The following is an 18,150-nucleotide window of genomic DNA, read 5'->3' as shown; positions in this document are numbered from 1 at the left end:
AATGGATCTCTGGCACCCCAGGCTCAGCAGTGTAAGGAGAATCTGTCAGTCCTGCTGAGATACCTGGAAGAAACTTCTCTAGTCACTGACCTCTCTTTGGGTCCATAGATCTCTGAAGACCAAGCTCTTCCCTAGTTCCACTGATTTTCCCCTCGGGATTCCACTGCTGTTCTCTAATCACTACACAACCCACAGCAGGGAGGTCCCATCACACACGTTCCTTTTTCTGGGACTGTGATGGAACCTCAGGCTTCTCTTAGCATTAGTTGCCTCTAGGTCTGAGCATCACTTGGCTCAGCAGAAGCAGAAAGCTTAAAGTTGAGAGTGGAAGAGGGAGCCTCTTTCAGATTACCAGGTACCCAGAACCCATGATTTTCTTTGTTTGTTTGGTTTAAATCTTTAGTTCATATTTTTTTAGTATAAAGAAAGAGGTATGGTTATTTTTTTCTCAAACTGCCAGTGGTTTCACCAGTTTGTATTTAAATATAAATTTACATAATCACCTACACATTTGAAATGTTACCTTTGTTTTAATATAACATGTTTTTCAGAAAAGTCAAAAGTAAATGATCAAAAATATCCAAAGATAATGCTTGATAAAACTTTTCCTTACTGTGAATTTTCCCTGGGACTACAAAACGTAAGAAATGTGTCTCTCAATGTGACCACAGGCCAAGGAGGTCTGTTAAAGAACCTGGGAAATGGCATAGTAGAGTTCTTTTGGAGGGAATGTGGTAGTGACCCACAGTCTGAGTGACCCCAGTATCCAACCTGATCCATTTCCCTCCTTGGAGCTTAGTACCCAGAGCAGTACACAGACAGCTCAGTCTTGGGTAGGCCAGTGCCACTAAAAATGAAATTTAAAAATAGGATGTTCGTGATTTATCATGTGTACTATAAACTGTTCTCCTTCCTACATATCATAACAAAGGAAATCAAGTTCTATAAATCTTAATTGTTGTTATAAGTATGCAGAAATACTTCTCTACCTCAGCCTGTGTCTACAAGTGTCATGGCAAGAAAAGGTCCTAAGGTAAAATAAAGCCGTTTAAAGATACTTTAGGTCAGATTATATCATTGAACACAAACCATGGGAGAGAAGGAACATAGTGTATGGCACATTTGAGATCCTAATAAAGATGGGTTCTCATACTATTAACAATTTAACAACAAAATTTACATTTAAATTTTTTCTTCTGCTCCTTACTGCCCCTTCATGGGGGATTTGTATGATACCCTCTTTAAAATTTAGTACCAGGGAAGGCTTCTGTCTCCTGAAGAACATTTTGTTTCTTTCCATTAGGTACCATATGGCTGTGGCTGAAACCTGGCTGTCCACTCAGGACTCTGCTTCCTCTGTAGACATATCAAGTGGTGGATGCTTTTTCTCCCCTATCTCGAGCACCACTGGGCCTGACAGTGGGGTACGTTCCTGCTTGCTCCTTCTTGCCCCTTCTAGACAATTATTTTCTTCCTTCTGCCCAGAACCTCACAGTGCCTTTGAAGCACATGCCATCAGATCACCCCAGTCAGAGCTCTCTCCCTCTTATTCCTGTAAGAGTACAGGCCATTATTGCATCATGATTCTTTGGTCTCTGTAACCATTCAGTAATCTTACTCTTCATTTCTTGGCTTCCCTATTCATCTGTTGTAGTCACATCCTAGACCTTGTCATACCCAGAAGGGTATCTTTTCCAGAAATCTCAGTTTCAGGAATCTTGTTCTTAACCACCTCCTCTTTCCTATTTACTTCCTCTGCTACCCGAACACAAATCTTTTACCCCACAGGGCCCTCTAGTCATTTGACCCAACCCCTGTTCTTACCACCTGTGCTCATCCCTCCTTCACAGCTTGGATTTTAAAAAGTTCGAACATTATAGTCATTAGTCATTTCCTTGCCCATACTTTTAACTCCCTTCTTTCTTTTTATCCTTTTTTTTTTTTTTTTTTTTTGAGACGGAGTCTCGCTCTATCACCCAAGCTGGACTGCAGTGGTACGATCTCTGCTCACTGCAAGCTCCGCCTCCCAGGTTCACGCCATTCTCAAGCTCCCTTCCTTCTTATTTGACTTAAATAATAGAATCAGAAGAGAACTTCTACATGTTCTCCTCACCACATCTACCAACATACCAGAATCTATGCCTAAATACTCTGCCTTATTGTCGTTACAATAAGGGAACTGTCCTTGTTCCACGCTAATACTTGTGTGCCGGATTCCATTCCCTCTTATAGACTTAGAAATTTTTCCTTCTACTGGGTCATCCCCATCAGCCTGTACACCTGAAATACCTTTCAACTTAAAAGAATGAAAACCCTCCGCTGAAGCCATACATCCCTTCAGCCACCACCCCCTTTTCTGCTTCCCTTTACAGAAAAAGTCTTTAAAATAATTATCTACATTGGCTGTCTCTACCTCCTTTCTTCCCATTCTCTCATATAGCAGCCTCCATGGGGCTTTCATCACCAACACTCCACTGAAACTGCTCGTCTCACTTACCCGCCTGTCACTCCGACACTGATCACTCTCCTTCTTGAAGCAGTTTCTTCACTTTGTTTCAGGACCACTACCCTAGGTTCTGCTCCTATTATCGGAATGAGGTGCTTCTCAGTGTGTGTGGCTGATCTTCCTCTTCCAAACATCTGAACTTGAGAGATCACCAGGGGCCAATTCATAGACTTCTCTTGTTAAACTTCTCTTGCTTTCTAGATGATCAATCACATTCAGTTCTGATGCTTTAAATATCATTTATAAGCTGACTGGCACTGACTGTTCCCAAATTCCTATCTGTAGCCTGAACCTCTCCCTTGAACTGTAGACTCATGTGCAGTGACTCACTTGACATTCACACTTGGAGGTCTAAGAGGTATCTCAAAATTAACAAGGCCAGAACTATACTCTTGTCTCCCGCAAAGTGTCTTCTCCCCAACTCTTCCCATGTCAGTAACAGGCAACTCTATTCTTCCAGTTGCTCAGCTCAAAACTTTTAGGCATTCCAGACTGTTGTCTTTCATTAACATTCCACATCCCATCCATTTTTGGCTCCACCTTTTAAAATATGTCTAGAATCCAACCATTTCTTACCACATCCACCAATTCCACTCTTAACTCAAGCCACCATCATCTCTTGACTGGACTCTCTAGCACTCTTACCCTTCTATGGTCTGTCCTCTGCAGAATAGCCAAAATGATCCCTCTGAAATGTAATGTCATAGGACTCCTGTCCTCAAACCCTCCAATAGTTTCCCATCCTTCAGAATAGAACCAGAATCCTTACACCACCTACGAGATCTGGCATGCTGTGATTTTCAGAGTGAGAGTAAGTCGTTTTTTCTCCCAATTTCCTGTTTTCCTCCCAGGTACAGATAGGATTATACTTTCCTGGCCCCTTGACACTGTGTGCCATGTGACTAACATGCTTTAGCCAGTTAAATGCTGGTGGAAGTGATGTGCATCGCTTTCAGGTGGCACCTTTCTGAGCCAGTGGACAATTTGTCATGCTTTCTTTCCCTCTGCCACAGTGATGGCAGCACTCAAGATGATGATTGCTCGTCAGTTTGGGTTCCAGAGTGAGGGGCAGAGGCCCCAGGTGCCCTAATATGGGCATACAGTGTGAGCTGCTTGTTTTAAACCTCTAGGATTTGGGGGTTGTTACAACATGCACCATAACCCAGCCCATCTTCACAGAATCCCCTTGCTCCCTCTCTGGGGCTTGCACTACCTTTTCCTCCTTACTCACTGGGCTTTGGCCAGAATGGCCTTCTTCCTAATTTATAAACCTGCCGAACACACTCCTGCATTAGGGCTTTAACTACCTGAAATTCTTAATAAAGTGTAAAAAGTAACCTTTCTTCTTGAAATATTGATTCCTCAAGTTTAGGTTTCTTTTATAATACCTACTATGGTAGTCTTAATAATACCAAATTAATATTTCTGTCTGCAGGCTGGTGCATTTGTTTTAGATCCAATGTGTGGACTTGGAACAATACTTTTGGAAGCTGCTAAAGAATGGCCAGTAAGTTCTGAAGTTTGGTAAAGTAAGCAATTTATCTACTTTAGTCAGTGTATATAGTATAATCACCAATTATTTACAAGTAGAGTGTCTATTTTGGGATTATTCTTTTTAATTATATGAGTTATTCACTATACTCAAAATAGATTGTGAAGGATTGATTCAATTGCTATGTTATTTATTTAAATACTATGAATTTAGGAAAATATGACAGAATTCTAATCATTAGTCATGACCTAGGTTATACTAATCCTCAAATTCTTTACACATTTGTCATTGTAAAATATTCACAAATTTTTAAAATTTTAACAAAAACTTTACATTTTTTGATATTATCATTTTAAAAGAATACCCTAAATGTGTTTTGACCTTAATTTAAAATATACTAATTTCACTTCCATCATTTGAGAAAATGCAGGTTGATTTTTCTTAACTACATAAAATCTGTAATAATTTCATTTATACTTAAAATATTCTTTCTTTCCCCATAGGATGTGTATTATGTAGGTGCTGATGTCAGCGACTCACAGTTACTAGGTACTTGGGACAATCTGAAAGCTGCAGGCCTTGAGGATAAAATCGAATTACTTAAAGTCTCTGTTATAGGTAAGCTACTAAAACTGCAAAACAATTGAGAAAATGAACAATGTAAATATATTTAGAATCATACAAAACAAGACTCACTATGTAAAGGTTGGTTTTACCCTGTAATATATCTGTGGGACTAATACTCAGTTTACTTCTAATAGTGTAACTGTTTTATTTTCAAAGGGTTCATAATTGGGAAGCAAAACAATAAGCATGTAAAGCATGACTTAAAATGTGTTTGTTAAAAAAAAGAAAAAAAAAGTATTTGTTGCATCTGAACCATTTCTCATATCAGAACCAGTGATCAATTAAGATAGCCATAAAATAAGCAGTGTAATAATTCTTTGAATTTCTTTTGAATAAACTATATGAAATATTATTGTCTCACATTAGACAGTATCCCTGAGATACATAGGAGTAAGCTGACTACCCATCCCAATTTGCTAAACCAGGACTTTCAGTGCTAAAATCAGCAAAGTCTGGAGTAAACCAGGACAGTTGGTCACCCTGTGAAGTAGAGGGAAAGTATTTACCCCCTGTTTAATGAAGAGGAGTCAGCAGTGACACACGTGACTAGGAATCAAGTCTACTGAGGCCAATCAAAATAGTATTTTCAGCCAGGTGCAGTGGCTCACACCTGTAATCCCAGCACTTTGGGAGGCCAAGGTGGGCGAATCACAAGGTCAGGAAATCTAGACCATCCTGGCTAACACGGTGAAACCCCATCTGTACTAAAAATACAAAAAATTAGCTGGGCGTGGTGGCAGGCGCCTGTAGTCCCAGCTACTCGGGAGGCTGAGGCAGGAGAATGGCATGAACCTGGGAGGCAGAGCTTGCAGTGAGCTGAGATCGTGCCACCATATTCCAGCCTGGGTGACAGAGCAAGACTCCATCTCAAATAATAATAATAATAATAATATCTTCCTGAGGTCCATGGTATTTAGACTATTTTTAAAAACTATTCCTTGTTTTATTCCCTGTTCCCCAAGTATATATCTCTCCCTTAAATCATGAGTGCATTTAATTCCCAGTTAAGAACATTGTATTCTGTTGACAGTGATAGGTAGTAGATAGTTCTCAATATCAAACCTATAATCAGGAGGAATATAATATTATTTTAAAAATTTTGTTGTAGTGGAAACGTAGTAAAGATGAGTATCAACAGAAGAAAATACTAGGATAACTTGCATAAAAGCACAGTAAAGCATCCCCAAAGAAGAAATTGTCTTGTTGATTGAGATCTCGTAATTGTTTACTGTTCTGCTAAGGTTTTTAATAGGACTCTGTGCAGGAGACACAAGTTTCTAGAGCCAACTAAGGGGTGACTAGACTGCAGGCTTTCATGATCCCTAATTTCTTTAAGAATGCTATTTCTTTGAAACCTTTAAGAAAACTGAAATTGCTTCATAAGTTGTTCCAGAGCAGTGAGTTTTCAATCCCTTTACGTTCTCCAGAGCACCTTGTAGGCATGAGGGAGGGAGTACTGAGTTGGCCATTGGACCGCTGTTGCACTCCCAGCTCCACTTTTATGTATTTTCACTTGAGGGGGCATTTTCTATAAGATTTCATTTAAAAAATGGAAGTGCTCCACTGTTTGTGTATGTGTTTTAAAGGTTCTCTGTGGCACCAGGTAACTGCATAAATCTTCGTTTTTGAAAGGATTCCTCTTAGACTTTAGTGAGGGAAGGATGGAAACAAAGAGACTAGTTAGGATACTGTTGCAACTCTAGTTATAATCCAGGTAAGAAATGACAGTGGCCTGGTCCGAGGTGGTATTCAAGGAGGTGTTGAGAGAAGGTCAGATATATATTTGGCAGACAGAGCCAACAGGATTTGTTGTCGGATTGGATGTGGAGTGTGAGAGAACGTTCTAGGCTTTCTGGCTTGAGCAGCTAGAGGATGGAGTTGTCATTACTGAGGTGGGGAAGACGGATGGTAGATCAAGTTAGAGTTTAGGACCTGTTAAATTTCACACAATTATTAGACTCTAAATGAAGATGTCAAGTTAGTACCTCAGTATCCAAATCTGGAGTTTAGGGGAGAGGTTGAGCATCACCGGTATAGAGAACATTTAGTTTCATGAGATCTAGGGAGTGAGTTTAAGTAGAGAAGGGAAAGGGGACTGAACCTTGGAGTACTCAGATGCTTGGACTTCGGGAAGGTGAGAATCTGGTAAAGGAACAGCCAGTGATGTAAGAGTGTAAGAATCCGGGGAAGAAAGATAGATCAGCTGTGTCAGCTGCTTCTCGTTGGTGAAGTACGATGAGGCCTGATGACTGCAGAAGTCAAGGGCAGCTTCCCTGGAGGGGCTCTTGAGAGAATGGGAGGAGAGAACTTGAAGACAACTAGTTGAGAGCATTCTGTTGAGCAGTTTGGCTAATAAGGAGAGCATAGAAATGGGGCGGTAACTGAGAGAAAGGATATTGGGGATCAAGCAGGGAATTTTTTGAAGATAGAAATTAGAATTTTTTTTGTATCTAGAATGTTTGATCTCACTAACAAGAAAAATCAAATGAAAAGGAGAAATTTGGCATGACGGAGGAGAGAGGAGAATCACTTGTCTGCTATATCCAGGCCCTAAGAAAGGATGGGATCCAGTGCCTGAGCGGTTGAGCATGCACTTCTAGGAGCAGGGGAAGGCAGAGGGAGGAGAAGGGACCTTAAAACAGGTCACACATTATAATTTTTGTTACAGTTTTTTCAACTCTACACATTTGATAGGTTTGCTTAAATTTACCTTTCTTTACTACTGAGAGAAACTTTTTCATATTACGTCATTTGTAGATGATTCTTCTGTGAATTGTTTTTAGGATAACTTTCTGAAGGAAAGAATAAAACATCTGTTTCAAGTTATTTCATCATCACAACCTCTTTAAGTTTCAGTCTAGGAGGAACTATATGTCTTGCTAATACAGGGGCCAATTGTAACTAATAATTAGCCCTTTATTGCACCTACTATAGAGGTAGACATTCAGGCTAGATAAAAGCATTTATTTTCTTCATTAATTTGGTTTTTAAGAGCTCTAATTATAAATACAATTTAGAGTGTTGAGATCTACGAATCCCTTAAGGGATCTCATGCCTTTTTACTGTAGGAATTAAGAACACTTACTGACTTTTAAGAGTCACACCAGGTATAAATCCTAGCTCCACCATCATTTTTCCACTGTGTGGCCTTCAGCAGAAAAACCGGACCTCTCTTTATTTTCTCATCTGTAATATGAAGATTATAATGCCACTCCATAAAGCTGTGATGAGGATTTATTACGTAAACACACAGAGTACAGTCTCTAACACACAGCATGAATTAGTAAGACATCTGTAAGCATTGGTATGTTGGTATATCTAGGAAGTTAGTAATATTCATTCCCATTATGACTTACATTTCTGCAAAATCACAATCTTCAGCTTCTGTGTGCTTTAATGACTTTATTTTTTCTACCTTTTTAATAAGCATTCACTTTGTTTTATAACCCTCAACTAATATAAAAACAAATGATCTTAGCCGGGTGCAAGGGCTTTATGCCTGTAATCCCAACACTTTGGAAGACTGAGGCAGGCGGATCAGTTGAGCTCAGGAGTTTGAGACCAGCCTGCCCAATGTGGTGAAACCCTGTCTCTACTAAAAATACAGAAACAAAAAAAAATTAGCGAGGCTTGGTGGCTGTAGTCCCACCTACTCGGGAGGGTGAGGCAGAAGTATCGCAGAATCGCTTGAACCCAAGAGGTGAAGGTTGCAGTGACCCTAGATTGTGCCGCTGCACTTCAGCCTAGGTGACATGGTGAGACTCCTTTTTTTTTTTTTTTTTTTTTGAGACAATCTTTCAACGTGAAGAAATCGTATGTATTTATTCCTAAGTTTTAATCATTATGAAAATTTGGAATCAAATGAATATTATAAGTTATCTTAGGAAATAGCAATTAGTCATTAGGCTTTTTTAAATCTGCAGATATGTATACATTCTCAGTATAAGATAGAAACTATAAATATAAACATATTTGAGCAAAAGAAACACATTTATGATTTAATTAAAATGGCAAAATTATAGCTAACAGGAAATATTTTCTTTCCTTCCCGTTAGGCATTCTGTAGCCTGTCACACATCACTTAAGTGTAGATTTATAACAAGGTTATTGGCAACAGTTGTGCTTTGTTCTCAAGTGTTTCCATTCTTGTAGTAAGATGGCATGCTTTTTTCAGGACACCCATAAGCACCCCATAATGTGGTGTTTGCATTTTCTCTCATACTGGTGTGTTTTCTCCTCTGCTGCCTGTCCTGCCTCTGCTGGCTTGGCCTTGGTGTTCTAGCCAGGTGTCTTATGGCCCATGCTGTATACTGCAAGATTCATGAAGCTGCCAGGCTGCCCATTTGGGAAATCAGAGGGAAATGTGGAAAGTGATGGGGTAGGTGTATATGAAATATGTGTAGAAAATAGGGGATAAGTTCAACATAGAGAGTAGTTCACATGTTCTTGCTGCAAAAGCTTTATCATTTATTATATGGTATAAGTACTTTTTTATTGTTTGGTAACATTTCCATTTTATAACAAACTCAGAAGCAATAAGGTTTTAAAAATGCATTTTTAATGAAAAAGTAAGTGTTGAGTTTCTGTTTCTTAAGACAGCTGATGAACATATAATTGAGTCAATATTTGTTGATATTTACAGTCCTACTGTGAAGACCATGGCGATATCACTGACCAAATGAAACAAGTCTGTTTATAGAGGCATCAAGCATTTACCTTAAAACTCAGTAGCTCTTAAACAAATTTTTTGTTGTTGTTTTTTGAGACAGTCTTGCCCTGTCACCCAGGCTGGAGTGCAGTGTGCAATCTCAGCTCACTGTAACCTCCGCCTCCCAGGATCAAGCAATTCTCCTGCCTCAGCCTCCCAAGTACCTGGGATTACAGGCACACGCCATCACCCCCAGCTAATTTTTGTATTTTTAGTAAAGACAAGGTTTCACCTTGTTACCCAGGCTGGTCTCAAACTCCTGAGCTCAGGCACTCCACCCACCTTGGCCTAACAAATTTACAAGAAAAAAGCAACCCCATTAAAAAGTGAGCAAAAGACATGAGCAGACACTTCTCAAAAGAAGACATTCATGCGGCCAACTAACATACTAAGAAAAGCTTAGCATCACTGATCATTAGAGAAATGCGAATCAAAACCACAATGAAATACCATCTTATGCCAGTCAGAATGGCGGTTATTAAAAAGTCAAGAAACAGATGGTGGTGAGGTTGTGGATAAAAGGGAATGCCTTTACACTATTGGTGGGAGTATAAATGAGTTCAACCGTTGGGAAGACAGTGTGGTGATTCCTCAAAGATCCGGAGGCAGAAATACCATTTGACCCAGCAATTCCATTACAGTGTATATATCCAAAGGAATATAAATCATTCTGTTATAAAGATACATGCACACGTATGTTCACTTGAGCACTATTCACGATAGCAAAGACATGGAGTCAACCCAAATGCCCATCAATGGTAGACTGGATAAAGAAAATGTAGTACATATATACCATGAAATACTATGTAAACATAAAAAGGAACAAGATATTGTCCTTTGCAGGGACATGGATGGCTCTTGAAGCTGTTATTCTCAGCAAACTAACGCAGGAACAGAAAACCAAACACTGCATATTCTCACTTGTAAGTGGGAGCTAAACAATGAGAACACATGGACACATGGGTGGGGGACAACACACACAGGGGTCTGTCAGGGGGAGGCCGGAGGGGAGGGAGAGCATTAGGAAGATTAGCTAATGGATGCTGGGCTTATTACCAAGGTGATGGGTTGATCTGTAGCAAACTCATGCACCCTGCACATATACCCTGGTACTTAAAAGTTGAAGGAAAAAAATAAAAACTTAGTAATTCTAAGAATGCTAGGCCCAAAGCCAACTATTTATCACATGCAACTGAAGAAAATGCACTTAAAATATCACTCTGTGAAGTATGACTTTCCTTTTAGATCAAATGGCTATTCTTGTAAATTTATTTTGCTCACATTCAATTATGAGTTTTGTTATGTACCTAAGCAAAATGAAGCTGGTACTGTTAGTGTGCTGGCTTCATTCGCAGAAGATCTTTGCAGACAGTTAAGTGTTGCCAGTTTTGTATCAATATCATCACATGATTTAGAAAGATAATCAGTTAAGGCAATTCAGCTTTGTTTCCTTTTTACCCTAATTCTTAGAAATTTATTTCATAGGGTTTTTTTCTGTCAGATGTAACTTCTTTGTGAATGCTACTGTAAATTCAGTTTGGCATTGCCCATCTGTGTGTTTATGCATTACTGTGGTGGGCCACAACATCATGCTAAAAATTAATATTCTTACTAAAACCTATGGAGCAGAAAGGCACTTGAAATTTAATGTTACACCTGTATAAATCATAATTATCTCCCAACAGGCTGCAGTATCCATTGAAATAGACATTTGTCAAAATAATTGAATTTTGTTTTTTTTTTTAAGACAGGGACTTGCTCTGTCACCCACTAGAGTGCAGTGGTCTGATTATAGCTTACTACAGCCTTGAACGAACTCTTGGGCTCAGGCAGTCCTCCCATCTCAGCTTCCCAAGTAGCTGGGACTGTAGGAAGCGCTTACCACCATGTCTGGCTAATGTTCTTTTTTTAAAAAATAGAGATGGGGTCTCACTGTATTGCCCAGGTTGGTCTTAATTGATCCTCCCAGCTCAGCCTCCCAGAGTGCTGGGATTACAGGTGTGAGCCACCCCATACCTGGCCACTTGTTTTTTTTTTTTTGAGACGGACTCTCACTCTATCGCCAGACTGGAGTACAGTGGCGCAATCTCAGGTCACTGAAACCTTCGCCTCCTGGCTTCAAGCAATTCTCCCACCTCAGCCACCCGAGTAGCTGGAACTACAGGCAAATGCCACCACGCCCAACTAATTTTTGTATTTTTAGTAGAGACAGGGTTTCACCATGTTGGCCAGGATGGTCTTGATCTCTTGACCTCATGATCCACCTGCCTTGGCCTCCCAAAGTGCTGGGATTACAGGCGTGAACCACTGCACCCGGCCTTCTTTTTAAAATATACACAGAATAGCTGAACTGCCAACTATTTGTGATGAAGATGACTGAATGCAAAAAAAATACTTCTGCATAGCAGTACATTTTCTTTGCTTGTCCATCAGTTGGATTTTAAAGTGTAAGCCTTCAAAGAATTGCTCTGTAAATCAGCCAAAGTGTCCTAGGATAGTGCCGTAAACTTTACCAAAAAAAAGTTGCCTAATTTTGATGGCATTTTATTCAGAACATACTAGAAATCTGTAATCAAAGGATTCAACAAATGAAGTGTCAAAATACATTAGGTTTGAATTTTTTGGTGAATTACAGTTGTTAAAAACAAAGCTGGCAGCAGGAAGACATTGATCATCTTTTCCTAAAAACCCGAAGGAAGAAATGAACAAATTATTGAAAGCTCAACAATGCACAAGACTTAATTATGAAATTCTGTAAATTTACTTTGGATATGGTATGGAAAGAATCTCCTGATGACTTTCCTTATTGTAATTGGGTAAATTTGTAGTCTAGAATGGAATGGAATGAAATTGTGAAGGCCTTAACTTTGTATCATCTAAATTTGGTAAAACAATTAAAAGAATAATAGAGGTAATTTGCGTTTTGTATTGTGAACATATTTGTCAAAGGCACTGTCAGTGGAGGGACTGAACTGGAGGGCTGAAATATTTGCCCTTCCCATATGAAAAAATTGAACTGAAAGTATACTTCATTTACCAGAACTTGTTCAGATATTAGCACTGTAGGCAAATTATTTTTTCTCAAAAAAAAAAGTCTTTTCTTAAACTTAAAAATTTCATTTTGCACAGATGTTTTTAGGGCCACCATAATAAGCCAGTTTATTGGATAGTAAATATTTCAAATATTTCAAGCATATGATTTTCATATAAAATAGCATAGTTATTTCTAGCATTCGCTTCTCAGAAATGTTCATTTGGTCTGTAAATTGTATGGTGACCCAATCCAGATGTCAGACTACATTTTGCATGTTTAAGACTAATGTTTATGGACTTCTTAAGACGGCAGATCGAAATTTCATTGAAAGCTTTACGCCCTCTTGTACTTACTGAAATGAGAAAAAGGATAGTAATCATCAAAAAAACAAATTCAACAACCAAACAAGAGAAGGTCATAATCTAATGCAATAAACCTCAAAATATATTTTGGCCACAATGGAAAGAAAATGTTACAGAGCATTTGACAATAGAAGAGTGGTTATTTACAAAGTTACCGAAGCAAAGTGTGACCCAAAAATATTATGCCTAACCAAAACATCATCTTAAAGCCAAACATTTTGAAATATGAAAAAGTTCAGACAACATTTCACAACTAAGTCCTTATGGGGAATAGTATTTAATCCAGGGATTAAGAGATTAATCAGCTGAGAAATGGAGAAAATAAAGGCAAAACGATTAGTGATAGGATGAAATTAACTGTAGAACTAAGTTTAAACAATTATGGGAATTACTGCTAGGAGACAGAATATGAATATATTATAAACCTGGACAATAGAAAGAATAAACAGCAGAAAGAACAAGAAACAAAAATAGGAAGAAGGATATGCTCAATTTTATAAAAGTGCTCAGTGAACCTGGTCTTTAGTTTAAATATATGCATGAAAAGACATCTTGAAGGCCCATAAATCCCTTTGGAAGAAAGTATCTTGGGGCCATAATCTTGAGTTTTAGGGAATTTTTACCCATTTTTCTCCTGGAAGTAGGAAAAATAGGGCAGGTTTTTTTTCTTCAAAACAACTGGTATTTTAAAACTAAATTTTTTTTCATGTTCTTGAATCATCCTGCAGAGATGTAAAAAAGAGATGATTTTTACTTGTTTTGAGCTGTTTCTATTTCAGAATCTTAGCTCATTAGTTACAAGCAAATTTTTTGTTCACGAGCAGTATTCAGAGCGTCTAATAATTTAAAAGATTTTACTGTATGTTGAGTCATATGGGTCAGGTGCTCACAGTTCTAGGAGTATCTGCATCTACACCTATGGAGGTGGGAACAACAATCTGTTTTATAAAGACCTTTCAGTTGATTCTAATACGCACTAAGTTGTACTTTCCAGATGATACTGATGCTGCTGCCGTGGGGACCACATTTTGAGAACCACTGCTAGAGGAGAGGAGAGTAGGAGAGAGGCCCACCTGGAAGTAGTTGCCTTACCTCAACCTTGGATGCCCAAGAATGAGAGAGAAGGGGATACTGTGTTCTGCAAAGCTTTTCTGAAGGATGGTGCACTGGTTCCCACCTGGCTGTCATCTCCCATTGACATCAGAGAGGGACATTATAAATAATGACCACAAAGCAGCTAACAGTTACTGAGTGCTCACGTTGTGCCAGGCCCTGTTACATGTCTTCCATATATTACCTCTTTTATTGACTGCTGAGGTACATATTCTTATTCCATTTTACAGATGAAGAAATTGAAGCAGTAATTTCCCAAAGTCCCAGAGCTCGTGAGCAGCAGAGCCAAATGCAAGCTGTCTGACACCAGAGCTTATGCTCTCAACCACATCAACAAAAGCTTTATTTTATGCTCTATTGGAAGATGACACAACTTAGTTCTGGAGATTTTTTTTTTTTAATTATTCTATCTATATGAAGTTTATGTATTCAACTTCTAAAATTATTTAAAGCAGTTTAGCATATTGTATAATATAGAGCAGCAAAGTTCCCAATAAAAATGGAGACTCAGAAGAAAAAAATTAGTGTTACTAAACCTGGACATAATGGGCAGCTAACTCATATGTAGGTACTGTATTTCTGTGTAGTGTAAGGCAAAAGACAGACTTGGGATTAAATTCAGAAGTAAATTACTACATGCTCCCTCATAAATAAAACATTTGAGAACTATGGTTGCCTTCATTGTCCATATATGTCTTTAGTCATTTTGTAAATGGATGTGTACTATATCAACACCCTAAAACCATGAGGTTAAAACATAACTTGGAAAAAAGGAATTCCTGTCTCGGCTTAAAAGAATATTATCCTCTTACTTTTTTTTGAACAATCTACTCTTCTTCTGTTAACCCCACATACGGGTTAGAACTAGGAGAGATCTAGCAAGTAGTCATTAGACTTTCCCAGATTACAAAGCATTTTTTATTGAATTTCCTACCAACAGAAACTTTTGATATTTAGTGAAGATTATTTAAATTTCATTACATTTCTGCAAAATTAGGTACTATTCAGAATGCAAACTGGGACATCCGTCTTATGAGTATTTAACTTAATTTAGGAGATGGATGAGAAGTAAAATAAGTAAAAAGTGGAAAGTACATCCAGAAGATGTGGATGTTAGGGTAGAGTCTTTGTAACCTTCTGATAATGTAACTTCTGAGAAGAAAACATTAAGATGATAAAACAATTTAGAATAATCAGACACTATAATTTTTAGTGATAATCATTGTGTTGATTATTGATTATATAGCCTTTTCTCTAGTCTTAGGACTTAATAGATATTCTTAACCTTCAAAGTTCTCCTTTAAAAATACAATCATAGCTATGGATCGTCTCTCTCAAAAACAAGTAGATCTAAATGTACAGTTTTAAAACAGGAAATGAAAGTTGTAGAATATAATTTTGTAGAAGATTTTTCTAGGCAACTTAGTGGAGCTAGCAGCTTTCTATACAAGCTGTATATTTAGAGAATTGAGTTTTCTGGTTAATTTAAAATTCTGCTTAACTTACATTTTATTGTATCTGAAAAACCAATTTTTGACAAACAGACTACAATAACTGTATCATTTATCATTAGTGATTGTGAAAGCATTTTGGGATCTTGTAATTACTTTAAAACAATATTAGCAACCCTAAATTTTATTATGCAAAAATAATCCTGTGTACTTCAGTTTTCTCATTATTTAGGTTGTAAATATTTGACCTTACTGTAATAGGATTCTCTGATTTCTGTATTTCAGAATTGCCATTGCCTTCAGAAAGTGTTGATATTATTATTTCTGACATTCCATTTGGGAAAAAGTTTAAGTTAGGAAAAGACATCAAAAGTATTCTGCAAGAAATGGAAAGGTAAGTTGTTGAATTTATTTTCATAATTTTTTTAGCTACTGGGCATTTAACCGAAATACATCATAGCTCTGCAGTGAAGGTCTGATTGCCTTGTAGTCATTTCCCAGAGTTTTTGTAGCTTAATTTTCTAAGGGTTTTAAGTCAGAAGTTTATAATTGAAATAAATGTTATCCATATCATCTTATAAATTTTATTCAGAAAAAATACTAATTTTCTATTATGTACTGAGATTTGAATGTATGAAATAGTGACCTATATTTCAGTGGTCTGAAGCAAAATTGTATGTATTTGCTTCCATCTCTCACCAAAAAAAAAAAAAAAAACCTGCCTTCTGTGTGTTAATCCACCACATGTAACAGATGAGAATCTGGGGCACAGAAAGATTAACTTTCTTATGATCACTCAGCTACTAAACAACAGAACAAAATTCTGTTACATAAGGAAGCTTCCATAACATAGAATGGGCAACACCTTTATTATTTATTATTGTCTTTGTCCATTTTCTGTTGCTATGAAGGGGTACTGGAGGCTGGACAGTTTGTAAAGAAAACAGGTTTACTTGGCTCATGATTCTGCAGTCTGTAAAAGAAGCATAGTGCCAGCATCTGCTCAGTTTGTGATGAGGGCCCGAGGCTGCTTCCACTCATGTCAGAAGGCAAGCCCAGTGTGCAGAGATCACGTGACAAGAGAGGGAGAAGGGGGAGGTGCCAGGCTCTTTTTAACAACCAGCTTTCCCTAGAACTAATAGAGTAAGAACTCACTCATCGCCCCTCACAGGGAGGGCATTACTCTATTCATGAGATATCTGCCCACGTAACCCAGACACTTCCCATTAGGCCCCATCTCCAACACTGGGGGTCAAATTTCAACATGAGGTATAGTGGGACAAACATCCAAACTATAGCAGCTGTGAAATGAAAATGTGAAAGTATTCATCTTATGGTTTCTAATGACGTAAGGGAATATAATTCAATTGAAGCATTTCTTTGAGAGGTTGAAACAATGAGGCATGGATATGCATTTTTCTGATCGTCTAAATTGGTAAAGAAGAGAACCTAGAATGCATATAGTTATGAATGGACATGAATATAAGAGTTCAGTTGATATTAAATTGTTTAGCTGGGCATTTGATAACATAAATGTCAAGAGCCTGCTGTGTAAATAATGGGTCACCAATTTAAAATATGAGCCATGTGTTTTTAGATAGAGAAAATTCTAGGCATCTTGCCATGTATATATGTACAAAAAGATACATGTTTTCTACTCTACATAAATAGGATTATCCTTAACTTACTGTACTGTAACATTGCTGTTTTTCTACTCAGCAGTGTCATGAATCTCCTTTCTGATCAGTTGTTATCATATACTGATCAGTTGTTATCATATACATTATAATTTTCAGTGGTTGCCACATTATATCTATGTACCATTATGCAACCAGTGCTTATGGATTAATATTTAGATAATCCTCAATTTTTTATTTTAATAAAAAACTATTATTTGAACATCCTTGCATGGTTTTTCAAACTTAACTGTACGACCAAGCACCACAGTACCACAGTTTCTTCATCTGCAAAATGACAGTGCTATAGAACATACTTAGATAATTCTGAAGGTTAAATGATATATAATACAGAGCATTTCCAACTGACTGGCACATACTAAATCCTCAATCAATATTAGCTATATCACCATTATTATCGCTATTATTCTACTATCACTTCTACTATTACGTCTTCTTAGGATAATTTCCTAGAAGTGAGATTGCTGGGTCAAAGGTTATGCACATTTCATATTTTTGATACATTATTGCTAAACTGTTGCCCCAAAAAGTCATTTCAGTTGATGTCTTCAGGAGCACTCATTTTCCCATCCACTTCCTCCTTGCTCAGTAGACGAGGTTTCCCTCTTCCTGCGAGGGTTTATCCTCTCAGTTCCTTCCTCCAAGGATCACACTCTGCCCACTTCTCATTTTTAAAAATCATCTGCCTACTCATCTGGTTCTTTCCAGGAGATTCATTTATCCCTTCCCCAGACACGTTTGGAAGTCTTTGCATCTCCTATGCACTTCCATGTACTTGGCCCTGAGGAATTACAGCAGTGAATAGGACAGGCAAGGTCTCTGCCCATTCATTGTGAGAAGACAGATGGTTAATCAGTAAACAAACTGGATAATATCAAATCATGACTGGTACTGTGATGGACATAAAACAAAATGTTTTGCTTTAGAGTGAGAGAAAAGTAGTGGTTACCCTAGCTAGGTAGTCAGGAAAGGCCTCTCTGGGAAAGTGATATTTGACTGTGGGACGTGAATGATGAGCATGAGTGATAAATGCGGGGTGAACAGCAAGTCCACATGTCCTACGGTGAGAAGCAGCTTGGTGAGTTTGAGCAGCTGAAGGAGGTCAGTAAGCAAAGAAAGCAGGCTGTGACATCAGAAAGGTAGGTGAGGGTCAGATTGTG

At 38.0% G+C, this 18,150-nt stretch overlaps 1 protein-coding gene across 8 annotated transcripts in view; it reads left to right on the top strand.

The window, feature by feature from the left end:
• The window catches only part of THUMPD2 (THUMP domain containing 2), a 41,025-nt gene that overhangs the window by 20,084 nt on the left and 2,791 nt on the right, over positions 1 to 18,150 (top strand). For 6 of the 8 annotated variants that reach the window (XM_023216283.2, XM_023216282.2, XM_023216284.2 and 3 more), the window contains 3 exons: positions 3,942 to 4,013; positions 4,502 to 4,616; positions 15,579 to 15,687. In XM_023216283.2, coding sequence (XP_023072051.1) covers positions 3,942 to 4,013; positions 4,502 to 4,616; positions 15,579 to 15,687 — 296 coding nt within the window. Of the gene's footprint in view, positions 1 to 3,941; positions 4,014 to 4,501; positions 4,617 to 5,215; positions 5,222 to 8,911; positions 9,004 to 13,723; positions 15,104 to 15,578; positions 15,688 to 18,150 lie in introns of those variants that run through there. The other 2 variants (XM_023216289.1, XM_023216285.1) reach the window with 2 other exon arrangements.

The sequence above is a fragment of the Piliocolobus tephrosceles genome, chromosome 15 (assembly GCF_002776525.5).
Source record: "Piliocolobus tephrosceles isolate RC106 chromosome 15, ASM277652v3, whole genome shotgun sequence".
NCBI classification, from domain to species: domain Eukaryota; kingdom Metazoa; phylum Chordata; class Mammalia; order Primates; family Cercopithecidae; genus Piliocolobus; species Piliocolobus tephrosceles.
Note: the sequence above shows the minus strand (reverse complement) of the source record. Positions and strands in the feature narration are given on the sequence as shown.